Source organism: Myotis yumanensis, unplaced genomic scaffold (genome assembly GCF_028538775.1).
Source record: "Myotis yumanensis isolate MYYU_CA2020_CCGP unplaced genomic scaffold, mMyoYum1.0.hap1 SCAF_9, whole genome shotgun sequence".
NCBI lineage: Eukaryota > Metazoa > Chordata > Mammalia > Chiroptera > Vespertilionidae > Myotis > Myotis yumanensis.
The window spans coordinates 66,660,004-66,687,595 of NW_027223760.1; the positions used below are offsets into that span (position 1 = coordinate 66,660,004).

Genomic DNA, 27,592 nt, shown 5'->3' on the forward strand with positions numbered 1-27,592 from the left:
GTGGGCTTTGATACTTGGATAGGGAGGAAGAGCAGAAGGGCATTCCTGGCTTGGTTTTGTGGCTTGAGTTACTGAGTGGTCTTCCAAAGCCATGAGTAACAGGAACAAAGTTGTATTCTTCTCACTTTTATAGTTTTGACGAGCATAGCTTTAAAATCTTTTTAAAATGTGAGCTGTGAACTGCATTGGTCAAATATTAAGCAGCCTATGTGGTGGCTAGAAATAGAATAATCAATACATCGATTGGTTGTCTGTTGCAGGAGCCCCAACCAGGGCCCGGGCCAGGGAGGAACCAGCAACCAAGGTAGGTGCCCTTGACCAGAATCGAACCTAGAACCCTTTGGTCCACAGGTCAATGATCTATCCACTGAGCAAAACCAGCTAGGGCTTTAAAAATGTTTTTTAAAGATGTAACAGTTGGACAGATTTGAAGGCTTTTAAGCTTCCTCAGTGCTTTTAAGCTTCCTCAGTGGCTGGGTGTAGCCACTTGGCCAACTTCTTTGCTCACTGACCACATCCCTGACAGCCAGCTTGAATCCACGAGGGTGTGGATGTGGCCTGGTGATGGGTGAGGCCACATTAGTCCCTGGTCTCCAGCTGCCTCTCCACTGAGAAGGGACCATTTCTCTGCATTGAAACACAGAACTTGGCTTGTGGGTGATCCAAGCTACCAAAGATCGTGACCTGGATCTACTCATTGGACTGTGAGCATCTTGGCCTTTGCCCTCTCCTTGAGCCAAGCCCAAAAGCTGACCCATTGTGTCTGGTTTGTGTTGCTTTGAGATCAGTGTGCCAAATGATGATGATGGAGAAGTCACATGGATCTGACAGCCCTCGAGGAGGCCAGGAGAGGAGCCGGAGAGGCATCCTGCGGTCCACCAAGAGGGCCTGGGCTTCTCTGGAAGAGCAGCCGCCTCCAGGCTCTGAGGAGGAAGGCCAGAGTCTCCCCACGCCCTCGCTAGGTGAGGACAGGCCCTCGGGGTGTCTGAAACTGCCCTTTTGGGGGTGGTGAGGGATGTGGGGGCTTTGGGCTGGGGGCACATAATTTCAGAGCATGGACTTGGCTTTGAAGATACCAGCATTCCTGGCATGATGCCAGAAACTTCTATGAAATGGGCACTTCTGACGTCCCCTACAGACACTCAAAGACCTTGATGGAAACAGTCCAACTAAAGAATGAACTCGGCTTCCTTCCCAGTACCATGTACCCCCCATACTAAGCCCCCCAGAACACCAGAGCTGTGTGGAGTCTGTGTTGGAGACATGAGGCTTTATTTTAACCAAAGGGTTTTATTTACTGGGTTTTACATGAGGCATTAATAATCATTTAACAGCTTAAAGAGTAATAACGAAGGAGACACTTCTGCCTCTACTATGATGTAACTGATGATTTTTCTTTTTAAAATATTTTTATTGATTTCAGAGAAGAAGGGAGAGGAAGAGAAAGATAGAAACATCAATGATGAGAGAGAATCATTGATAGGCTGCCTCCTGCACACATCCCCACTGGGGATCGAGCCGGCCTGTGCTCTGACTAGGAATCGAACCATGACCTCCTGGTTCATAAGTTGATGCTCAACCACTGAGCCACGCCGGCCAGGCTGGTTTTTCTTCTTTGTTCACCACCATTCGCACTACCTCAACTTAAGAATAAACACCTCCCTGTCCCACTGGCCTTTTTGGTTCACCAGACACCTTGTGAGGGGGTAATTCAGCTCCCTCTCTGATGGTTTCAAGTCCAAGAAAGTCAGCTCAGAGTAGCCTGGAGCCCGGAAACGCTGCCTTTGCATCCTCTCCTTTCTGCCTGGTGACCCTTTGTTGTGCCGGGATAAAGATCCACCTTAAAAGGCTGGTGCCTTTTTAACGCAGGGTGCCTTTGGCAATCCTGGGATTCTAGTGCAATTTGTCCCTGGAATGAATGCAAATTTGGTTTCTAACCTGGCAGAGAACGCCTTGCAAATAAACATCCCTGGCTAGCTGCCTTAGGTAAATGTCCCAATTCAATCCGGAGGGGCTCCCGGGTGATTTCCATCCAACAAGAGAAAGACAAAAGTCTCATGTGCTTGTTCACCCTTTGCATTCATGCCAGGTAATTGCAGCACGATTCCAACATCTCTTGCTCTTGGTGATTTCTTTTTCTTCCCTTTTATGTTTTGGGTTTTATTTTTTTTAAGTTGCAGTCTTTTGGCAAGTTCATCCTTCATTTCCAGGAAAGGATGATTACAGAAAACATGAATATGCTTATAGAAACATGGACCTAAATATGTAGGAAGTGGGGCTACGGGGTGGTGGCTGAATGATGAAATAGTCTTTTTAACTGGCTGTGCTCTGACTGTTTCTTTCTCATTTGTAGACGGTTCCAAACAAGAAAGTATTCAGCGGTGGCTGGACTCTGGGTCCTTGTAAGTGTGTGTTTGTGCCCTTGTACATTTCTCTCGCAAAGATCCATGAAAACAATGAGTAACCCTGCTGGGGTGAGGGGTGACCTATAGGGATTTTCATCTTATCTGTGTGCTTGATAGGTTACTCTATTATTGCACAAGTTATGTGCCACTTTAAAAGTACAAAACAGGGTACTCCTTCAGCCCCTGGCTTCTCATGGCTTCCCGAACGTCTTATGGTAATAAAGCCTAGCTCTGCATTTGCTCTCATCTATTTAATTACAGAGCAATTTGGTCTAACTTATTTACACACACTGTTTGATTCACAATACTTTTGTTTCTTACAGTGTCTCTGTAGATGAAAACTTTCAGCAAGTCACCGACCACACAGGTAAGACAAGAGGCCCCAGCAGCAGTCAGGGTATGTGAACCCTGGTAGGAGCTGTATTGACATGTCTGTGCAAATAACTCTTCTTAAAATGAGAATTGTCAAAGGTTCCTAGAAATAGAACCGATTTCAACAACCATCCGGTGCTGTCACTTTGTTTAATATTCAGGACTGAGGCTCAGGAACGCCTGGGGATTACCCAGCAGCAGGTGGGGCTGGAAACCAGGACTCTTGCCATCACATTAGCTCAAGTTGTAGCCGAAATTCACCGGGTTCTGTGAAGATGTTTTGCAAGAATGTAATTATGGAAATGAAATTGTTTCGTTTCTCCTCACTGTCTATTGTATTTTTCTTTTTAAATCTAGTTTCTTTCTCTTCTTTGGTCTCAAAATAATGCATTTGTTCTCAAAAAAAACAAATGACTGTAATCTCTAGCAAACATGTATTTCTGAGGCAGAACATGTAGCACCCTTGTTACGCAGAGGTTTGATATGAGCATTATAAAAAGAAAAAGAAATTTAATTACAAGTTGCACAGTTTCCATCTTCAGTAAATGAAATACTGTATTTCATAGAATCGAAGACCCCTTGATTGTAAAATGCACTCACACTTTAAGTTCCACTCAATGGAAAGTAAAACAATAATCCCTGGCAATTATAAATGAAATGCAGTACTGACTGTATGCATGTTAGAATGTGAAAAAAAGTGTGTTTTTAAATTGATGAAATGCCATAAATAATGTATGTAAAAATGGCATAAATTAGGAGTTTAATGATTAGAGAAAACAATTTTTAGTCAAATTGTTCCTTACTTGGCTGGTTTTAATTAGTTTACTTTTTTCACTGCCTTTTAACTTAAGGTGATGGTTGGCTACAAACCAGTTTAAATTTGGATTTTTTTTTAAACTTGAAAAGCTAGATAAATTCATTGAGATTTTCTTCTTTGCCAAGCTTATTTTTTTAATGGATTTTTTTTAAGAGAGAGGAAGAGGGAGTGAAGGAGAGAGCGAGAGAGCACAACATCAGTTTGTTATTCCACTTATATCTGCATTCATTGGTTGCTTCTTGTATGTTACCTGACTGGGGTCAAACCCACAACCTTGGCCTATTGCAGTGGTTCTCAACCTTCTGGCCATTTAAATACAGTTCCTCATGTTGTGACCCAACCATAAAATTATTTTCGTTGCTACTTCATAACTGTAATTTTGCTACTGTTATGAATTATAATGTAAATATCTGATATGCAGGATGGTCTTAGGCGACCCCTGTGAGAGGGTCATTTGACCGCCAAAGGGGTCACGACCCACAGGTTGAGAACCGCTGGCCTCTTGGGATGCTGCTTTAACCAGCTGAGCTACACAGCCAGGGCAATATATATATATACTAGAGGACCGGTGCACAAAAATTTGTGCACTCGGGGGGGAAAGGGGGGCCCCTCAGCCTGGCCTGTGCCCTCTCGAAGTCTGGGACCCCTCGGGAGATAACGACCTGCTGGCTTAGGCCTGCTCCCGGGTGGCAGAGGGCAGGCCCAATCCCTAAGTGCAGCCCCTGGTCGGGCTCAGAGCAGGGCTGATTGGGGAGTTGGGGCGCCGCCCTGTCATGCACAGAGCAGGGCAGATTGGGAGGTTGTGATGCCACCCTCAGTCACGCTCAGGGTAGGGCTGATTGGGGGGTTGGGGCACCGCCCCCTGTCACACTTAAGGCAGGGTCGATGGGGAGGTTGTGGTGTCACCCCCTGTCACGCACAGAGCAGGGCCAATCAGGAGGTTGGGGCGCTGCCCCCTGTCACTCACAGAGCAGGGCCAATCAGGGGGTTGGGGCACTGCCCCCCCCTCGCCCTCCCCCCCGTCACGCACAGAGCAGGGCCCATCAGGGGGTTGGGGAACTCCCCCCTGTCACGCACAGAGCAGGGCCCATCAGGGGGTTGGGGAGCTCCTCCCTGTCACGCACAGAGTAGGGCCAATAGGGGAGTTGGGGCACCGCCCCCTGTCACACACAGAGCAGGGCGGATCAGGGGGTTTGGGCGCCACCACTGTCACACTAAGGGCAGGGCAGATGGGGAGGTTATGGCTCTACCCTGTCACACACAGAGCAGGGCCCGTGGAGGGGGGGGGCGGGTTTGGGCGCCGCACCCTGTCACACACAGAGCAGGGCCGATCAGGAGGTTGGGGCTCCACCCCCTGTCACACACAGAGCCGCAGGGCGATCAGGGGGTTTGGGCGCTGCCCCCTGTCACGCTGATCTGGTGCCAGGAGGCCTCACTGCTCCGCTGATCCCGGTGCTGGGAGGCATATTACCCTTTTACTATATAGGATAGAGGCCTGGGGGCCGGCTGGTTTTCCCTGAAGGGTGTCCTGGATCAGGGTGGGGGTCCCCACTGGGGTGCCTGGCCAGCCTGGATGAGGGGCTGAGGGCTGTTTGCATCTGGTCACACACCCTTCAGGGTGGGGGTCCCCACTGGGGTGTCTGGCCAGCCTGGATGAGGAGATGATGGCTGTTTGCATCTGGCCACTCCCCCTTCAGGGTGGGAGTCCCCACTGGGGTGCCTGGTCAGTCTGGGTGAAGGGCTGAGGGCTGCTTTCAGGCTGGCGGTTTTGACTGCTTTCAGGCTGGCGGGAAGCTCCCAACCACTCCTTTTTTTCTTTTTTTTTTTTTCTTCTGGGCCAGCTTTAGCTCTGGCTCTAGCTCTGAGGCTTCCACTGCTGGTTTGTTTGCCGTTCTATAATCGAAACAATGTATAACTTCAGCTCTGAGATCCCAGCCGGCTATATTTGTTAGAATGTTTCAAACTGCCAGCTCAGAGGCCTGCAAGTCAGGCGGGGAACGTTGGAGTCTGCAGTCACTGGAGCAAGGAAGCCTCCCTGCTCGCTTCAGTGCATGGCTGCCGGCCGCCATCTTGGCTGACAGTTAATTTGCATAAGGATACGCTGATTAGCCAATCAGAAGGGTAGCGGTCGTACGCCAATTACCATGTTTCTCTTTTATTAGTGTAGATATTCATTCCATGATGGAAAAATATCTGGAGATGTTTGCCAATAAATTGAAATTAAGTACCTCTGTTCATCATAGATCAGACTCAAGGAAAGGCAAGAACTTAAGAAATACAGCCAGCATTTCACATCCCCCGACGTTTCATCTCCCCAGGTCATGGCGGAACGCATGGCACCAGTTCTGGGGTTGTCAATCACTGTATTAAAAACTTCACTTCCCCAGAATTAAACACACCTCATGGCCCTTCCTACTCTGAATCAAGTCAGTGACCTGAAAGGGCTCAGACATGAGGGGAAGACTTGGAGGAGAGGAGGGATATTGGAAGGGTTGTGAGAACAGAAATGCAGTTTCAATTTGCCAGGTCCTTCATCTTCAGCGAGGTTTCTAATAATAATGGACTAGCTCCCTGCAGGTTTAATTGAGCCTTCGTGTTTATGAGGCCTTTCTCATCTATCACATTTTCAACTCAGTGACCTGTGCGGTCGCCCGGCTGGTGTTCATTTGTGATTTACGGGTGAAGGATCTGGGGCACGGGGTGGTCAAGTGCAGATTTCTAGTCCCAGCTGGTTAGTGGCAGGTGGGGACGCTTGAGGTCCGGCACTCTGTTAGCCACTCTGTTAGCCTCTCTGTGCCGGCACTGGCCATGGTGAGATGGACACACACTGAATTCAGGGAAGCCAGGAGCTGCACTGGGGAGTGTGGAAGCCGGAACAGTCCCAGAAACGGGGGACCTGAGGGTCGTGCTGAGTGTGGCAGGGAGAAACCTGTGGTGAAATGAAAAGGAACTGAAGAGACAGAAAAGTAGCCACTATGGAGGGAGAAGCCTGTGAAAACTCTCACAACCCTCGTATGATGCTGAGAGGTGCACCAGTTCCTAGGGCAGCCATAACCATTACCACAAACTTGGTGGCTTGAAAGGAGATTTATTCTCTCCTGGTTCTGAAGGCTGGAAGTCTGAAATCACGGTGTCAGCAAGGTCATGCTCTCTCTGGACGTTTAGGGAAGAACTCCTTCCAGCCTCTTTCTGTCTTCATGTGGCTCCTGTCCACCCTGGGCATTCCTTGGCTGTGGCTGCATCACCCCATTCTCTGGCCCGTGCTCATGTGGCTGTCTTTTCCCTGTGGGTCTTCTCTTCTTTTAAGGACCCCAGTCTTTGGATGTAGGATTCGGGGCCCACCCTAATCCACCATGGCCTCCCCTTTACTAGTTACACCCTCAAAGACCCTATTTCCAAGTAAAGGACACATTCTGAAATGAAATCTCCGATACAGGAATAAAATTGGGGTGATACCCACGACAAGTGGGAATCGTTCTGAGGCTGGTTTCCCTCCATGACCACGTCTGGGACTTGATTCACTGAAGTAGCAACAAGATCCAGGTGCCTACCCATCTTCCAGGTCATCCAGTACCTCCCATAGGGAGCAGTCCCGTGGGCCTCCAGGAGGGACCATTTGCAGTTATTGGACTTCATGTGGAAAGAAGTGTTTACCAAATACTTCTCTATATACTTCTTTGGAAAGTAAAAGGGAGCAGCTAATTAAAAGGACAGCTGGAAGAAAAGGTGGAGACAAAGGGAAGGTTCTTTTCTGAGACTAGGAGCTATTTCAGGAGCTGTGTTAGCTGGTAGGAATGATCAGGTGGCCCGAGATGTCCTGAGGTGGATGTGGCGCCTTCCCCTGGGGCAGTCCGTAAAGCCTGGACCTCTGAGGCCTCTTCTCTTGGGGCTTTGAGGTCTCTGCCACTGAAACGTTCCTTACCCAAGCTCACTAACTGATAGAAATTGCTTGGGTTTCTCCTTTCTGACAGATACCGTCCCTTGATCCTTCTTTAGCCGCCAGTGATGCTTGCATCTTGAGTCTCACAAAAGCACTTCACAAATGATGGTCTCTCACCAGTCTGCCCTGTCTTGTGACAAATATTAGGGCATCTTAGCTGAGTGGTCTGACTCTTGTCATTAAGTATCTCCAAGATATCATCGGCTCAAGGCACATGGATGACTTACAGGAAAGAGCCACATGGGCATCCTTCAACTTCTTACTCCTTTTCTTCTCTGAGAAGCAGGGCTCCAAGTGCAAGTTAACTCCTCTTAGTGGTCACCAACTGCACAAGTGAACAAATTTGATTCTCAGTTTGGGCCTAGAGAGGATCCATGGACCTTCCTATACCCATAATCACCTAGGACATTCAGATGGTCCTTGGAGTGAACGTGATGCTAAATGGACCATGGTCCTAGATGGTAAGGTCCCTCTTCTCAGGCTGATGACTCATTCTTAACCTGGGATTCCAGATTAAAGCTGTACATAAGAAAGGCTGGAGAGAGGACCTAGAGAGAGGGCAAACCCATCCCCACCACTAGAAAACAAATTGAACATCAGCCCTCACTCCGAGAGTGCATTGTAATGATGCTACAAAGACAGATGCGTACATCAAATGCATGTGTTAGGGTTATACCAGGTGTACTTGTTCAACAACTGAGCATAACTGTGAGTGGAAGCACGAGCACTAACTCCCACAGCACAGAGACAGTGTCTGTCGAAGACCTGCTGGGTGCCGTGGACTATTTGATGGGTGATTAATTCATCTGTTCTTTTTACCATTCAGATATTTCTTCTCCAATACCCAAGGAAGTCCCTGGTGAGTAAACTTATCTCTTTCCAGAAGGAATTGATTAAACAATAAGAACTTACAGAATCAAATTCTAAATTTTATGGTCTCTATTATAAGAAAAGGTCCAAGTAAATCCAATTAAGCATAATAGATGTTCCCTTAATGCTTATCAAAAGAAAGCATTCAGAGCAAAGAACTATGCCAGGCCGTGAGAACAAAGATGTAGAATCTATGGTTCCTGCTCTCAAGAATGTCACTCAGACTTTCCAGGGCCATCATAATCTGAATGTAATCTATACCAATGTTCTAAAAGATTTTCTAGTCTTGCCTGCTCTCATTCCATTGCTGTTTCTTTTTCTTTAGTCATCCAATTCCTCCTGTATTAACATCTTTCCTGTTCTGTTCACCCCTTGCCCTTCTTTTGAGTCCTGACTCAAGTTCCATATTCTTGACAAGGCCCATCCTGACATCTGCACTAAGAGACTCATCAGTTTTCTAGACACCAGTCATACCACTATGGATTCTATTCATATGGCACATGGCCTGTGCTGCCTCAAATTATTAGGGCTATGATCGGCCTCACTAACAAAATTGTAGATGCCCCTGAGGCAGGAATCCCCCTCTAACACTCCTGATTTCTCCAGAGCTAATCAACCAAAGGATCTTAGTACAACTGGCCCATGATGAAGATGATGTAGTCAGATTGGGAAATCTTCAAAGGAGAGGTGAGACATAAGCTAGTCAATCAAAGAGAGATGCGATTTTGGGGAAAAACAAAGAGGCAAAGCAAGACAGTGTCAGTTGGTGGAAGCAAAGGGAGCTTGGGCAAAGTCATAGAATGAGAAGAAAGTTAAATATGTACAGGAATGCATACAAAAGGTGGTCAGACTAGGAACTGGTTTCAGGCTGAGAAGCAAAGGTAGAAAGGTTCCTGTTAAATAGGGTATTTCAGGTTATAAATGCCTTAATATCCAGAAAGAGGGGATCCCACTTGATGTCTTAGGAGAGGGGTGGCAAAGAAGTGTCATCTCAGGTTCCAGTCAAAGGACAGGCTGTGTTCAGTCGATTTTAAAGCCCTATCTTTGTTCACCTGAGTAGAGGGTTCTGAGTCACAAGTGACAGATGCCATAGGTGCCGCGCCAGGGTATTGTAGCAGGCGTGGTACACATTGGCCTTCTCAATTGCAGTGAGCTATGAATGGTTTCTGAGAAAGGCAGCGACAGATTCCAGTGTGTATCCTGGCAATGGGAGGAAGGTACACACCTCGGGATGAAGCGATTGTGACCTCCACTTGGGGTGGGTGTCAGCAATGGAGTAGAGAGGATGGGTCAACATCACCGGCAAAAGAAACAGGTATGTGGGTGAAGAAGAGTCCAATCATTACAACCGGCTTTAAGGTTTTGAGCATGAGTGTCAGTGAGAATGAAGAGACTCTTTTTTTGTAAGGATACAGATTAATAATTCATCAAATGAGACAAACCCTGCTGGCTGCCTCTTCTAAGGTTCTTGGTCATGCAGGAGTTAAGTGTGCAGAAAGCTGCAGATTGCTATTATTTTAGAGCCCTGTGAAAATGTAATTTGATTAGTCTATTGGACGATATTCCAAAGAACCAAATGTCTTCCATGAATCAGTCAGAAATGCTTAGGAAAACCAAAATAAAAAATGCTTTCTAAGCCAATGGAGGTGCTAATTAGTGCCTTCTGCATATCTCACTCCATCTTCCCCAGCCATACACTCTGCAGGGTTAAGCTTGGTGTCTGCTGCTTCAGATGGCAGGAGTCCACCTAGCAGTGGGCAGGGTGGCTGGAGACTCAGGTCTCCAAGAAGGAATAAGAACTGGATCTTAACCCATGCAGTGGGACACACTGAGTAGGGCAGGGCATGTTTTTTTCTTGCTTTAATTCTCCTCCAAATCAACCCTTACAAAACTTGGGAATAGTAGGACCTTAATATTTTTTTCAATATTTATTCTCCAATGCATTTAGAAAGTCAAATCTTGTCTTTCTAAAGGGTATCTTGGAAGGGGAAAATATTAGAGAAAATATTAAAACTCAACATCTAGAGAAATGAGTGAGGAATGTAGGAGGCCCTCGCCAGCAGGGCTTTGTGGTGAGTACAGACACAGCCATAAGGGTCCCATCTTCTCCCTGGGTGAGCCTGGTGCCTGCAGAAGTGTGAGAAAGTCCGGGGCAACAGGAGTGGTTGGTTTGCTCCACCTGGCATTCCTTGGGTGTCAAATTCTCGCTGTGACAGATTCAAATGCTTCCCCGAGCCGGGCAGGTAACCACTATTGGACCAAGCAGGCAGAACAGAGAGCAGAGAATCACAGAGCACATAGCTGCCAACAGACCACTGCCCTGAGGAGGCCTGGGCCACAGTTGCTGGATTGCCTGAGTTTTCAGGCAATTCTAGGAATCCCATGCCAGTGAGACCTGGGCCGCCCGCTTATGCTTCTCGGTTCAGGTTCAGGTTCAGGTTCATTATTGAAAACAGGCAACCTGGCCCTGATGAGCCCATCCTCAGGCTCCAGAAAGTTTATCTTACACATTGGCAAAGTAGAGAAAAACAAAAATAAAACAACCACCACCATAACTAAATACCCCCGACAGACAAGGAATAATAACTCCACACTTCTCTCTCCAAGACTCTCAACTACCAGGTGGAAGTGTTGGAAAGATTGGTTGCTGCTTCCCAGGACCCAGGGAGCCTGGAAATGCAAAAGGAAATGGATTGATGAACCAAAATCATTTTTAACAATTTTATTATAATTTTTAAAACAGGCTTAGTTTGGGAATTTCTTTTAAAAAATCATATTGATTTTTCTCTGGCTTGGTTTTCTCCAAAATCTAAGCCTGGCAGCAGAGGGCTGATGTATGTGAATTAGATGAAGAGAGACATTTGTGTCATTTCAAATAAGATCAAAAAGACAGTGGATAAGGAATCTCACAAGAGATATAAAAGCTGTATCTGTGTGTCAGTGAGGATGGGGTTCAGGTGAGGGGTTCAGACACCCCAACTGCCCCTCTGGGTCAGTGATGGCTGGGCCTTATGGGGAGCTGTAAGGTGAAAGGAGAGAAGGCCCTTTCTTCAACGGCTATTAAAATTGTGTAAGGCTTTCAATATGCATCGTCAGATCAGAAAACTAACCCCCCTTGTGACCTAGTTGGCTCCACTTTGCACATTTCCTGGAAAACATGTTGCCTTTAGGGGATGCTTTTCCTCTTCGGGGCTCCCCTTGGTTTCCTGGCAAGCAGATTGCTTCTGAAGATGGATGGCAGGGCTGTGGGGTGTGGCTCGAGAACCTCATGAAGATGCCCGGGGTGCAGCGCTGCCCATTTCTCTGAATGGCTGGGTTTCCTGTGGGGCCAGGGTGTTGGAAATTGCAGCAGGGCTGAGCGAACTCTTCTCATCAGTATCTGGAAATGGTCATTTCCTCTCTGACAGTCTGAGCCATTAACGGTGGCCACAGTGCCAGCCTGGCCTGGATCACACATCCATTCGCACGTCCGAGGAAATCCAGAGCAATGGCAGGCAACTGGGAAAGGCCGAGGCTGGGCGAGAGAGGCGTCCTAGCAGGACACACAGAACCACGGAATGGCTTAGGGGAGAAGAGGCGCTCAGAAACTCCAGAGTTCTGTGGACGAGCTAGCCAGGCTCACAGGGAGCTTGCCTTCAGGAGTTCCCTGCACAGCAGTGGGTGGAGGTGGTCGTGGCAGGAATGGAGCCAGGGAGAAATAGAAAAAAAAAAATTGCTTAAAATAGACAAATATTTATTTTACCTTCCATTTTGGGCAACGTCTCTAATTTATTATGGCATCAAGTCATTACAATATGACTGTCAAAAATTAGACTGTGCTTGCATCTATGATGTGGTTAATAAAGTGGCAAATAGGCTTTCTCTCATGTGACAACTTCAATCAGTGGGTAATGGCTTTATGGTCTGAGAAGCTCTGAGAGCGAGTTGAGTTCAGGGAGTGAGCGCTGCAGTGGATTAGCGGTGCCTGCCGAGGTGAGAGACTTGGCACTGAATAAATGGTGTTTCTCAAACTCTGGGTCTTGGAGGTGCCTCACAGGACCCAGAAAAAGTGGATGGACAACTCCGTCAGGACAGCTCCCTTTGACCCCTGTAAACTAAAGGGTGTCCCAAAATTCACGCAAGAAGTAATTTTGATAGAAAACACAGGTTTATAAGGAAAAATTGTAATTTTTTATTGATTCATAAAGTATATAGTATAGGGTTAGTATGGAATAGCATATTGGGTAAATGGCTTCCGCGGCTTTGCTGGCACATACACACTCTTTAGTTGAAATTTTCCATGACCGTTTTGCATAAATGTGGCTGAATTTCGATGAGGCTCATTTTCATCTTGATGGCTTGGTTAATCGACAAAATTGTCGCATTTGAGGTTCAGAAAATCCACAAGTGATTGTTGAGAAACAAATGCATCCACAACGTGTCACTGTTTGGTGCGGATTTTGGGCTGGACCATTTTTGAAAATGCGGCTGCTCAGGCAATGACAAAAGAGTGCATATGTGCCAGCAAAGTCATGGAGGCCATTTACCCGATATGCTATTCCATATATAACCCTATACTGTATACATTATGAGTCAATAAAATTTTATAATTTTTAATTATAACCCTGTGTTTTCTATCAAAATTACTTCTTGCGTGAATTTTGGGACACCCTTTATTAGAATCCTGCAGAAGAATCTCTGCTAAAACCCAAAGTTTCAAAACCACTGATGTAATGGGCAAAAAAGACTGGAGTTTTGATTCTAAGTTCATTCTTAACTTGGTACATAGGTTTGAATCAGATATTTTGACTTATATCTGTCACCAGATGTCACATAGGACATCTGAAAAGTGTCATAGTTGTATCATACAATGATCACTTGCCTCAATATGCCATCCTTGGCAGTGGCTCCCCAGGATGTTTTATGAGCAGTTACATATTCTTTTTAAGTTTAGCAATTTCTAAAAGTTCAGATATGTACCCCGAAATCACTGTTTTTCTCAAAACCCACTCATAAAATTTATTGCAAACAAAGGATATCAAATAAGCTTCATCTCATTTGATCAGTTGTGGCTTTCCTGGTGAATTTAAGAGCCTACCTAGGCTCTATGAGAAAGTGATGTGATTGACTGGTGATGTCTGCTATGGGAGCGGGAGCTGGAGTGGGTAGCACAGTGGCCATATACATCCCTACTCTATTTTTAAACCTTTATCATAGATTTATATTCTTCACCCCATATGATTCTTGTGCTGACAGAGTTCCATTTGCTTTGTAGGGCAGACATTTATTTTATCTCTTCTCTCACCTCCTCTTTAAGTTGTAGTTCTGTATTCCAACATGCCATTTGATCTAACCTGACGAGCCCTGTCACTGTGCTGTGCCCTTGCTCCAGATGCTCTTCTTTCACAGCAACACCACTTTTCAAACAATCAAATTCTCCTATTTTTTTTTTTTTAATGAGCAGGTGATTCCCCCGCCCCTTTTTTTTCTTTATATTTTTTCCTTTTAAAAAAATACTTTTTTATTGATTACAGAGAGGAAGAGAGAGATAGAAACATCAATTGGCTGCCTCCTGCATGCCCCCTACTGGGGACTGAGCCCAAATCCTGGGCATGTGCCCCAACCGGAAATCGAACTTTGATCTCCTCGTTCCTAGGTTGACACTCATCCTCTGAACCACACCAGCTGAATCTTTTCTCCTTATTCTTAAAAACTCGAGACAAGTACTGCTTCTTTCCAGGTAGTCACTGCTGACTACTTCATGTGCCACTGACTCGCTTTCACTGAGCAAGTACACATCTTCAAGTGCCTGTCACACCATTTAGCCATTAATTACGTTCTGTCTTGTTCACGACAGAGACGCCTTGTATCTCATGCCCATACAATCTCAGACATGGCAATCAGTCACACGTTGGTTCCTTTGAGGATGAGAAAATCTTCCATGAGATGAAAGGAAATTAAGTTCATCTCCCCCTTTTTTGTTGCAGTTTTCTCACATGAACAAGGAATGGTTCAAATGACTGTGAAAGACTACCTGAGGTAGGTGGCAGAATCAGTGTTGCTTCAGTCCAGTAGTTTACGGCCACGTCTCTCATGACGGAAGTACAGCGAGGATGGTTCTTAATAATGACATGGATCCTGGGATCTTGTCACTGGTTGAGCCCCAGGGCTGCAATGTTTTGGGGAGCCTTGATAGAAATACAGGTTCTTAAAATGTCATGAAGGAGTGAGCAAATTATATCAACAAATTCTGACTTGGGGGGATTTAATTAAAACACGCAGAAATGGCATTCTACTATAATTCAGCTGTTCACAGGACCTGTTCACAAAACAGTTATATTCATAGTTCATATTGCCAATATTATTGACCATCATGCTATAATTTAATTATTATAATTTCCAGTGTTAGGTGGAAAGCAGTGAAAGTGACCCCAAGCAGCAGCATCACATCACCTGAGAACTTCATAGGAAAGATTTTTGATCCCCAACCCAGACACTTTGAATAGGAAAACCTAAGGGTAGAGTTCAGAAATCGTGTTTTTGTAAGGTCTTCACATAGTCCTGGGCACGCTCTGGTTTAAGGACCACTGAACTAGACTATGAGCTTTTATAGGTCGAGAGAAGCAATTGAACAAAGAGACAGGGCCCACCGATTCTTACTAATAATGGACAGGATTAAGGCAAATTCAGCTGTGCACACAGGATACCTTGGTCTCCTTGGGAAAACTGTTATCTACATTGTATTCTTTGATAAATTTCAATTTTGTGCCAACTGGCTGTTGTATTTGATGAGACTAGTTGCAGCTGTAGTTTAGATGAGGTATCTACAAGTCAACTACATTATGACAGGGTTCCGTTCTGTTTGGAAATGCTTTCTTTTTAAAATATGTTTTCATTGATTTTAGCTAAAGAGGAAGGGAGAGGGAAAGAGAGATAGGAACATTGATGAGAGAGAAACATCAGCATTGATCAGCTGCCTCCTGCACAGCCCCTGCTGGGGATTGAGCCCACAACCTGGGCATGTGCCCTGACCAGGAATCGAACCAGTGACCTCCTGAGGCATGCTCAACCACTGAGCCACTCCGGCCAGGCTGCAAGTGCTTTCAAATGACCTGCAGTGCAGGTCTCTTTGGGTAGAGGGATGCTGGTTTTTGAGGCCATAAAGGAGAGTGTTACTGTTGCGTGTGGTTGGCCCTGAGCCTAGAGACAGCACTCAGAGAACACTAACCATGCCCTAGGAAGTCCTTCATGATGAGAATGAATGTTGAGTCGCTTCAGTGGCTGCTGCCTCTACCTCTTTCATAACAAAATTTTAACTTCCTCCAGAAAGTCAGAGCCTAGCAGGGATCATTCCTGAAAGGTTCCCCAGTGATTTGCCATCTGTCAAAAGTGAGACATTCTGTCACCTTCATAATGAGCACTTGTGGGCACCTGACACTTAAATCCCCACACCTTCTGTAGACAGCACTCCCCTCCGCCTCTGCGCTCCCTCTTCAAAGGCATGGCCCCTGTGGGGTTATTAGGAATGACCAGGAAATGCAAATGTGTGCTCTGGAAGGGAAAGGCTCCCAGTGCCCCTCCGGGGGGGATGATCTAAAGGGACCCATCTCATCATTGCTACCCTCTCGCCCTAGATCTCTGCACCAATGTTCAGAAACTCCCACCCTATCCAGAGGGACCAGCTTCAACTCGTGCCATTCTGCTGTGAGTATACCACAAAGGTATGTGGTTTCCAGGCACTTCACATCCAGGAAAATCATCCCAGGCAACAGTGGATTTCATGAATCGATAAGTAGGCACTTGAGAAATTCATGAACGGGTGGAGGAGAGAATGGTGAGGATTTCTAAACCCCAACTTGCAAGAGGACTATAAAAGGGTCAGTGAAATAGGCTAAATATCTGTCAATGGAGAAGTGGTCATATAAGTTATGGGCTCCCATTTTATGGAATTCTGTACAGTGACAAAAGGAATAGGAAGTTATGTATATATACCAACTTATGATCTTCAATTCATATTTTAGTAGAAAAAAGGCATGATGCCAAAAGATACATAGAGTATGTTACTATCTATAAAACAAATGTGAAAACTATAAAGCATGTATGTTACAGCATAAAGACATTCATATTTTTTACTGCAGCATTCCTGAGTGGCTGGAATTTGGGGAAAAAGATCCAGTGGACATTCTGTTGGACCTGGGGTTTGGTGCTGATGAGCCAGACATCTGCACACAAATTCCAGCCAGATTCCTGGGTTGTGACTCAGCAGCCACAGGGATCAATATCCATGTTTTTCTTGAAGCTCAAAAGCAGCGAATGGACATTGAGAACCCTAACTTGTATGGTAAGTGAGGACCACATGGCATCCAAGTCCTACCGACGGCAATTGTTACAGAGCAAGGGCTCGCTGCCCAGTGCACATAGAAGCCAATACTATGGCACTGGCTTTTAAGAAAAAAAATCTTTATTGTAAGATCAACCAGCAAGAAGATAAGAGGCAGAGCTCAAATCTGTCTTCTGATCCAGGGTTCAAAGAGAGATTGACAGGGTTCAGGGAAATCTGCTGGCATGCAAAATCACTGGGGGGTGGGGGTTGGGAGAGGGAAGGGGCAGGGGCAAGTTTCAACTGGAGGGCCTTGGAGCTTGGCTGGTCATGGTAAGATATGGTAAAGGCTTCAGCACCCAATCTACCTGGACAGCAGACCCTTCACTTCTGAAATGATTCTGGGGTTCAGGTTCCAGTTTTGTCCCAGTGCTTTGGTTCCATGGGGTGGAGAGACTTTGGTCAAAATCCTCTCCTCTGCACATGCTTTGACCAAATGCGGTTTTGTTCAGTTGTCCCTGAAAAACATCCCAGTATCTTGTTAAAATAAGATCAGTTTGAGCTGGTTCTGCAGTTACACAGTGAGCGGGGAGGTGAGCCACAGTATGAGGAGAGATGGTCTGGGAGATGTGTACAGTGGCAATCCACCCCTCCTGTCATAGCTGAAACAGAACAGCTTATATCTGTATCCCTCTACATGTCCACTGCGGGGTGGTGCATATGTTGGGGGAAGGTAAATATGTTCCATGTTGTCTTTATTCACGAACTTGGCCCACCTGGAAGGTCACTAGTTGTAATGATGGAGAAAAGGTGGACCTGGAATTTGGATCCAGGCCTTTTGACTCCACGCACCATGATTTTTCCATACTCTCAGGTGGCAATAGATGGAGAGGATGGAGGAGAGGATGCAGATATCTACTGCCTAAAGCAGTGGGAGAAACTCAAGTTCATCTTGTATGGAAGAGCTGGGTTTAGTTTTTGACAATTTAGTTTAATTCACAAGATTGAACTCAAGATACATCTTTGCCTGTCGATGTTATGGATTAACACACCATTAATTATTGGCATATATGAATCTATCTAGTATGCATGTACAACTAAATACAAAAGGTATTCACTTCCCCATAACTTTATATAGAGGAGTCACCTTCATAATAATTAGTAGCATGTACAGAGAAAAAAATGAGTTTCTGGAGCTTCAAGTCCTTCTCATCTTGAAAAATCACATGTGTTAACCAACCTCTCCATTTTTGACAACTTCAATGCAGTTTCATTACAAAAACCCAGCCTAAAAATTGTGCTTTCTCTATCGTTCAGGCCGTTTCCGACAGCTGGAAATCCTGGGTCAGGTGGCCAATGCCTTCTCATCTTTGCTGAATGATGTTAGCACCTGGCAGAGCAAAGCTGAAGAGAAAGATGAAGAGGAAAATATGCAAAGAACTTCAGTGAGTGGAGCCGAAGGACATCCAGGAAGAGAGGGGGAACTTTTCAGGAGAGCCTCGAAGCAGTTCAGGAGCGACGGTAGTTTGGAAGTGTCAGGGTCTCTGAAGAAGAGGGAACATTTTTCCAGCACCTGTGCAGGACCAGGGGGACGTGCAATAGAATCACCAGCTGTGACAGACAACCTCGACCAAAGTCATTTATCTCCTTCGGCCGAGCATTGGTCTCTCCAAGCCTGTGATGACTTGATACCTTGTCGTCCTCCCAGAGCTCTTCTGAAAAGGCGCTGGCCTTACTCACCCAAGCTAGCCAAGCAGACTCCTCCTTCCTGGGTGTCTGAGGGGTCAGTCAAGGACAGAGCTCGGAAAGAAAATGCTCTTCAGACTAACAAGCTCAAGAGCTTATCTGGGGTGAGGAAGGCACCAGACTCCTTCGAAATGGAAGAGGTCAGTGTTGTTTGTACTTTGCGCTCAACTTCTAAGGGAGATAACCCTCATCAAGGCACCTTTTGCCTTTCAGCCCTCATTTAACCCCTTCATCTGTCAGCCCCTCGGCATTAGGTCTTCTGTTCCAAACTCCTGTTTACTCTGGGACATTTAAGGTCATTCTGGTTGCTTCAGTCAGAACTAAATGATATGAAACCAGCCGTTGGTTTCTCCCATCCCTTTTCTGGTCCTTGCTCTCAGTTGCATCCACAGGTCATTTCTCACTGTTGCTCACTGTTTTATTATGCATCTCAGGATGGTTTTCTCTACTCTTTCCACATTTCATCTTCTTCAAGGGTCCGTTCAACTACTTCCCACTCAGTGAAATCCCTCCTCTGTATTCTCATAGCCTCGGCAGGGAGAGCTTGTTGAGGTGGAGATTGTGTGTGTGTGTCAAGGACGTCTGCCGCACCACCCTCCCCCCTCACTGCACCAGTTCCTAGAGGACCAGATTTTGTCATCGAGGGGATGTGTCTTTGAAATATTTCCCCAAAGATGACTAATGCAGGGCCTTAGACAAAGAAGCAGGATGGGTTTGTTTTTTACTTTTATGGGATCAGTATTTTGTTAGCTCGCTTTGGGATTTATTGACAGTCACATAGCTTGACTCCCATTTCACATATCTCCTTTGCTTTTTCCTCCCACCTTCATACATTCATGCTAATTTTCACCCTATTTAGATGGCACGGCCACCTGCACTTCTCAGTCTTTTAAAAAATATGTATATACACATTTTCATTATTTTCTCTATTCTTTAATATAATTACAAAGAAAATACAGAAGAGCATGTCCCACCCCTCTTTTCATGTCAAATTATCCAGTAGTGGAGGAGGATATTTACTTGTAAATCCCAAGGTTGGCCACCTCTCCTTTGAGCCGTCTGCTGTGAGGCATGCACTCTGATAGGCTCTGGGGAACATACTCCGCCCTAAAGGGAAGCACAGTGCAGGGATGGGTGTTAACCAAGACAGTGACAGGTTACTGATACACTTCTCTGTCACTATAGAGCCAGGTTGGGGTATCTGGGGAACAAGATAATGAGATTGACGCATTCTGGTGTCTCAGGTCCAGAGCTTTGAAGAGGAGATTGGTGATCACCCTGACCTGACCTCAGGAGCTAAAGGTAAGAATTCGTCAAGGTGTGCAATTTCATCAATCGTCTTTTCAGAGAATGTAAGTAACTGCTATTCAACTTCCTTAAAATGTAGAACTTACTCATTGCCAAGGAGATGCCACATGTGTTACGACTACTATCTACTACCATTGCATTTTCTACCTGCTGCTATTAAACTCTCACTAGCAATGCAAATGTCCAAGTAAATTTCAAAATATTTACTACAGAAATGTTCAGTATCAGTGGGGCTTGTCTACCATTAACTCTGTGTGAGGCGACCAGGAGAGTGGAATGGATTTCACATAGGACTGGGACTAACTGAGGGAATACGTTCTTACTTCTGCCAACTGCTTAATGTTGTACACGTCATATCATGTCAATGGGCCTCAGTTTTTACATGTTATAAAGAGATAAGAACAAGTAATTTTTTAAGTTATCTGCCAGAACTTATATCCTAAATTAAGTGATTATGTGACCTTCATGTGAAACTCTCAGGTGAAACAAGTTAACTAGATGTAACTTTGGGGTCATCTCTTAGGTCAGTGGTCGGCAAACTGCGGCTCGGCAAACCGAGGCTCGCGAGCCACATGCGGCTCTTTGGCCCCTTGAGTGTGGCTCTTCCACAAAATACCAGCTCTTCCACAAAATATTGACTTCTGCGCATGGACCACCAAGTTTTAATCGCACTGTACGTGTGCGCCCGCACGTGGTATTTTGTGGAAGAGCCACACTCAAGGAGCCAAAGAGCCGCATGTGGCTCGTGAGCTGTGGTTTGCCGACCATGGTCTTAGGTGGTCTTATAATGTCCTGGACAGCAGGGGAGGCAGCCTTTCTCTATTTCTGGTTCCTCTGCCCTTGTTCAGCTATCATTGTGATTCAGCATTTCCATAATCCTATAATAGAGCGAGAAGTAGACAGGAATTAGTGAAGCAAAATAAAGCAGATGAAGCTAGTGTATGTCCTGGAAGAAAATATGCTAATTTTAATTTAATTTAGTGTGGTGTCAAACACGTCTTTTTTATTACAAAGTGTATGTATGGGCCTCATTTTGCTAAATGCTGTTTAGAAATTATGCATTAGTAATTATAGGGTCCTGCTGATTACATAAATTGTTATCCTGCTCTTTGAAGTAATTACCACATAACCTGCATTGAGGTTTTTAAGATAAAAATAAGCATCTGTTTCCATCTAATTGAATGCTTCTCAACGAAGCTAGAGGTTCTCTTGCCAATAGGAGCTGCCTTCCTTGACATTCAATTAAGAGTTCTGCTGGTATCATCTAAGTCACCCCAATCATTCCAAAAAAAATGATTTGGAAAGTTTGGCAACAGCACTAATCTACATTTAATCTCAAATTTAGAGAGCAAAGTAGTATGGGTAAAGGTTGGCCTAATGGAGAAATCTGGATAACAATTAAAGCAAATGTAATTTCATTACTTTCACAAACAGTATTGTTAACCCAAGAAGAAATAGGACTAAAATAAGAAAAAAAATAAGTAAGACTAGTTCAATTAATAGAGATAGAGGGAAATCATTGATATATATAGGAGTGAATTACATATATAGCTATAAATATATATGAATTTTAACATATATAAATATATATATGTGATATATATGAATGAATTTTTTATTCAAAGTTGAAAAAGTGACTTCATTCAAAAGATGAAGGCATGTGGACTGTTTTGACCAATAAGACATGTCAGAAGCAATGCTGTGCTATTTCCAGAACGTAGCCCTTAAACTACTTGGCTGCTTCCTGGGTCTTGAGATACCTGTTCTTGGAATATTCTCTCTGCAAACATGATCTTTGTTTTGTAAAAAATGCAAACTGTATGTGGATGCCACATGTAGGCACTCTGGTGGACAACCTTGACGAGCTCCCATGTGAATAAGCTATTGGATGTCCAGTCCAGTCAAACTTTCAGATGACTGCAGTCCAGATGCCTTCCAACTTTGATTGCAGGAGCAATTCCAAACAACCACATAAATGAGTTGAGTTAATCCATAGAACCATGAGAGATAATAGATTGTGGTTTTAATCCACATACAGACACACAAATAGATGAAGGCATGGGTTGCCCCTGGCAATGGAGGAAGCCAAGCTTCCTGCCCGCCCTGGCCAGCTCTGAGCTCCACTCAAGGTTGCAAAGTTTCAATTATAGAAGGTAAATAAATCCCAGAATAAAAAAGAAAAAAAGGAGAGGCTGGGAGCTTCCGTCGCTGGGGGCTTGGCCAGCCTGAAAACGGCCCTCAGCCCCTCACCCAGGCTGGCCAAACCTCCATGGGGTGAGGGTCCCCACTGAAGGGGGCTTGACCAGCCTGCAAACAGCCATCAGCCCCTTACCCAGGATGGCTAGGCACCCCAGTGGGGACCCCCACACTGAAGGAGGTGTGACCAGCTGCAAACACCCATCAGCTCCTCACCCAGGCTGGCCAGGCACCCCAGTAGGACCCCCACCCTGATCCGGGACACCCTTCAGGGCAAACCAGTCGGCCCCCACCCATGCACCAGGCCTCTATTCTAAATAATAAAAGGGTAATATGCAAATTGACCCTAAGAGCAGAACGACTGGGAATGACTGGTCACTATGATACACACTGACCACCAGGGGGCATATCCTCAATGCAGGAGCTGCCCCCTGGTGGTCAGTGCACTCCCACAGTGGGAGCTCTGCTCAGCCACAAGCCAGGCTGATGGCTGCCAGCACAGCGGTGGTGGCGGGAGCCTCTCCTGCCTTCTCAGCAGCACTAAGGATGTCCGACTGCAGCTTAGGTCTGCTCCCTGCTGGTAAGTGGACATCCCCCGAGGGCTGCTGGGTTGCCAGAGGGATGTCTGACTGCCAGCTTGGGCCCAATCCCCCAGGGAGCGGGCCTAAGCCAGCAGGTGGACATCCTCCGAGGGGTCCCAGACTGCAAGAGGGCATAGGCCGGGCTGAGGGACCCCCCTGAGTGCACAAATTTTTGTGCACCAGGCCTCTAGTAATTTTTATAAATGTATAGAAATTAGAAGTCTTACTGGCTAGAGGGATTAGAAGACCATTTGGGGCAATGACAAATAGACAAACAGGGAGACTTAATTCTGGACATATGACAGTTTGGAAATATTATCAAACTGGACATTTTGAAGTCAGCAATACAGCTGTTGAAGTGGTAGGTGGAAAGTCTGAAGAAAGGGTAGAGGAAAGAATAGGGATTTCTCTCCAAAAAGAGAACAGGTGGCACTCACCTGGGTCACTGAGAAGTAGTTTCCACAAAAGTATGGATGGTGCCAAATCCTAGGTTTAGAAACATTATGGAGAAATGACCACTCCTAGGACTGTAGGGGCAAGGGAGTGGTGACCAGAATGTGGAGTGGATCGCTGTGTTGGAAAGCTGCCTTCTATAGAGGAAGGCAGCCAAGCTGTGGAGGACACAGTGGGAGGCAGAGGAGAAAATGAATATTCCCAACTCCCTCTCTTCCTATCCTCCTATCTCCAGTGGCCAAACCCAAGCTGAAGCCACCAGAGACCAAGGAAGCTCATTATTCAATCCATATGAGACGAAAACACAGAGCAGGCCCATCAATGAAATGGGAACACCTAAATAGCATGATAAAATGTATGAAGTGGAAGGGTAAGGTGAGGAGAGAAGTTATCCACAAATTTCCAGGCAGAAAAATGCAGATTACTTACAAAGTGAAAAAATTCAAATATTTCATTAGCAACACTAAATGGCATATGGATATTGACCATTATATGTGTAATTTAGAACTAGGGAAATGTTAACCAGTGATTTCATAAACATCCGCACTCTTCTATTTGCAAGGGCAGCATAAAGTCATTCTCAAAGGAGGACTCATGAAGTACATCCTGCTCACTACCTTCCAGGGCAATGTCCTGGTTGATTAAGATGTTACTGAAAATAATGTGCTATCAAATAAAATAGGGTGTGGAAAAAGTAAAGTCAGGTAAAAAACAACAAAACGGTTAAAGTTAATAATTGTTAAAAAATTTGAAAGGAACTAAAATATCACAAAATACTTTAGGGTTAAAAAATAAAATTTACAAAGATGATTTGCTTAACTTCTATTTTATTATCAAGCTTCTGTAAAATGTTGGACATAGAATAAAAGAGATATGAAGACAAAAACCAATTGGGGTTTATAATATTAATAAAATGTACTTCAAATTAAAAGAAAACCTAAAATAAAAATAATACTTCTAAAAAGTAATCAAAATTATAAACCTCATCTATGGTTTGACAATCATAAATCATTACATTCCAAGTAATTAACATTCAACATATAAATGCTGATGTTATGAATTTGTAAAAAGCCCCTACAAGTTAATGAGAACATTAACAACAACAGATACTATTAGATTAATGAAGAAAGCAAATGCATAGGCAGTCCACGGAAAAATTATACAAGCTCCACAAAAATGATAAACATGATCAATGTCTCCTGTAAATAAAGGATGAAAATTTAAAATAATAACGATAATGTGTTTCACCTACCCTATTATCAAATATTTGAAGATTTAATAATACCTGGTGATAACAAACATGTAGATTAAACACTAACCCACTGTCAGCTGGAAGTTAAATTGCATGAATTACTTGAAGTGTGATTTGTCTGTCACACAATTTTAAATGCATGCAATTTTGATGCAATTATCACAGTTCTGGAATTTGTCCTACCAATAGACTCAAATGTGCACACAAGGACTTTCACTGCAAGAATGTTTATAGTAACAAACAACTAGAGGCAGCCTAAGTGCCCCCAAATAGGTTTGCTCTAAGCAATTGTTGTAAAGCTTACATTAAAATCTACTCAGACATTATTTTGAAAAATAAGGAGATATTTAATTGTTGGTATGGACTGGTCTCAGAGATATACAGTTGTTAAATGTGTGTGTGTGCGGGGGGGGGGGGGGGGGGGGGCCAAGATACCTGTGAAAGGTTCTATCTAGATTTCTCTTTGAATTAAGAGTGCATCTATTTCTATTGATGGGGGAAGTGTGCACAGAATGCTTCTGGGAAAATATATAAAGAACTGTTAATGGTTATACCTTAACAGAAGGGGAAATAACATGTTTTAAATTAATTGGCATCTTTTACTTTTCTTTTGTTACCATGCGCATATGTTATTTTCATAACACTACTTAGTGAAAAATTCTGGCAGTACTATAGGAGATTAACACAATAAAAATGGGAGATTTTGTTGTTGTTAATTTGCTACCCCATTCCCCATAACAACCAGTTCAAACTTTTGTGCTCCTTTTATTTTTTAATTTAAAAAAATTAATAAAATTATATATACTTAAGGTATACAACAAGATGATTTGATGTACATATATTCAGTGAAATAATTACTAAAGCAAGTCAATTAACATATCATCTCTTCACATAGTTACCCTCTTGTGTATGTGATGAGTGAACCTGAATATGCCTTAGCAAATTTCCAATGTTTAATACAGCATTATTGACTATACCTTAGATCTCAGACTTACTCATTCTACATAACTGCAACTTTCTACCCTTTGACCAACATCTTCCCTCAAATTGGGAGACTTTAAGATCTCTCTCCTCTTTTACAGGTCAAACAGGAAATAATAAAAGATGATAGAAAAGCCCTGACTGGTTTGGCTCAGTGGACACAGCATTGGCCTGTGGACTGAGGGGTCCTGGGCTCGATTCCCAGTCAAGGGCATGTACCCAGTGGGGGTTGTGCAGGAGGCAGCTGATCGATGTTTCTCTCTCATTGATGTTTCTAACTCTCTATCCCTCTCCCTTCCTCTCTGTAAAAAATCAATAAAATATATATATTTTTAAAAGATGATAGAAAAGACATTAATATAATTGATAAAATACTTAATAGAAAAATATTGAAATAAGTAATCTTTGCCAGTGTTCTTGAAATATTTATTAAAATATATAACAATTTTTAAATGCAAAGATTACTTATTTGGTTTCTTACACACAAACACACATGCACAGACTCTCACATATAATGTATAAGTCATTTTGCCATAGATATAAATGCAGCAAGAATAAAAATATAAGCAACACTTTCCTCCTCCAAACAAACAAAACAAAATACTAAATCCATGACTTGGGGACTGAGTCCTTCAAGTGCAGAAAATGCTAAGTTAAAACTATAAATGAGGATCATTTGAATAATAATAAACCCTTTATTTAAAATTGGAGAATTGGAACAGAAGCAGTAATCTGAGGCAAATTCATAGTATTAATTGCTTTCATTATCTAACAAGGGAAAAAATAAACTAAGTATCTAATTCAAGAAATAATCATAAAAACAATAAAATAAACATAATTAGAAGATAGAGATTAATAAATAAATGAAACTTAATAATGTGGGAAGTAGAAAACAAGTGATTTTATTTACTCGTTCTCTCTTTCTCTATCTCTCTCTCTCCTTCTCTCTTCTATCTGTGCTATTTCAAAGGGACTGGTATACTAATTTAGAAGAACATCAAAAATGGCCCACACTCGTTTCTGAAGCAGATAAATTCAAATTCCACAGTCTCTGTTCTACTCTTCCTCTTTTATTTTCTCTGCCTCTGCCCTCGTGCTGTTGCTATGCTTAGTAAATGACACTTCTATAGGGCTCATCTGGAGGAATAATTATTTGTTTGCTTATGCTAAATGAGGGTAGGAATCTTGTCTTATTTACTGAACGTCCCCTGGCCAAGCACAGTGCCAGACCCATTAGAGAACTCCATACATACTTGTTGCTCCCCACATTGATCAGTTCACTCTCAGCTTCTCTTGTCTTAGCCAGAAGAGTTCCCATAATAATTAATCAATGGTAATTTAACATTGCAACAGTGCATTGTGGGCAGAGTATAATCACTATCTTAAAATATTATACATGGTATTTTCAATAATTTTACTGGCATGGATTTCAATATTTATAAATTAGAAATGTATACAGTTTGTATATTCCTTTCAAATCTAAGAATTGATGCTTTATTGTGGGGTGTTGCATTTAGTCCTAAGTAACGTATAGTTCATTTACTTCAGTTTTGCCCACTTTCTAGCAACATCTCTCAAAAAGTTGGTTTCCCTGAATATGCATGGAGTGTGTTGCTTAACCAATTACAATTATTACTGGGGAGCAGGCCATTGTTAACAATTTACATCTATACACTGATGAGCAGCATCCCAAGCAGTTTCCATGGCATTACTACACGTAATCGCTACACTGTTTTTTTTCCTTTTTAGAAATAAGACATCCACAAATTAAGTTCCCTAAGGTTACACAGCTGACAAAGGGAAGCCAGGATGTTTTGAATTCAAATTCAGTTCTTTTTCCATACTGAATTCATTCGTTCAGCAAATATTTAATGAGCTTTTATACATGCAAGAACCTGTTCTAGGTGCTGGCGATACACACGGAAGTGAAATAGAACCCAGCCCCATGGAGCCTGTTAGTATTAGGAGAAACCAATTAATTATCGAAAAACAATGGTGATGCATGTCATGAAGAAGCAGCAAAAGATGACTCGGAAGCTTCTAACATGGAGGAAAGAGCCCCATACAGATTTGAGCGCCTTGCTAGCGCATCCCTTGAAGTTCTTGGCAGCATTTGAGCGCTTTCTCTGTGCCAGGTGTAGTCCCAGGCTCTTTATATGCAGTAATTCACTGACTTCCCCTGGAGGTTGATTCTATCATTATCATTCCCATTGCACAGACGAGGAAACTGCGGTAGAGCGATTGTGTAACTGCCCACGGTCCCAAACCTCAGAGCCCCTGTCCTTCGTTTCTGGTTGCCTTCTGACTTGACCGTGAGAGAAAGCCCCAGGTCATACGTTCTTCGTGCTTGCCTCCCTTCTAGAGCAGAAAAG

The 27,592-nt window shown here is 43.9% G+C and overlaps 1 protein-coding gene across 4 annotated transcripts in view; it reads left to right on the forward strand.

Moving 5' to 3' along the window:
* ITPRID1 (ITPR interacting domain containing 1) overlaps window positions 1-27,592 on the forward strand; it is a 66,997-nt gene that overhangs the window by 12,346 nt on the left and 27,059 nt on the right. For 2 of the 4 annotated variants that reach the window (XM_070424533.1, XM_070424532.1), the window contains exons 2-11: window positions 261-304; window positions 784-962; window positions 2,354-2,402; window positions 2,729-2,772; window positions 8,361-8,393; window positions 14,371-14,422; window positions 16,018-16,104; window positions 16,522-16,724; window positions 18,021-18,589; window positions 19,694-19,751. In XM_070424533.1, the coding sequence (XP_070280634.1) occupies window positions 797-962; window positions 2,354-2,402; window positions 2,729-2,772; window positions 8,361-8,393; window positions 14,371-14,422; window positions 16,018-16,104; window positions 16,522-16,724; window positions 18,021-18,589; window positions 19,694-19,751 (1,261 nt within the window). In that variant the 5' untranslated portion in view covers window positions 261-304; window positions 784-796. The remainder of the gene's footprint in view (window positions 1-260; window positions 305-783; window positions 963-2,353; window positions 2,403-2,728; window positions 2,773-8,360; window positions 8,394-14,370; window positions 14,423-16,017; window positions 16,105-16,521; window positions 16,725-18,020; window positions 18,590-19,693; window positions 19,752-27,592) is intronic. The other 2 variants (XM_070424534.1, XM_070424530.1) reach the window with 1 other exon arrangement.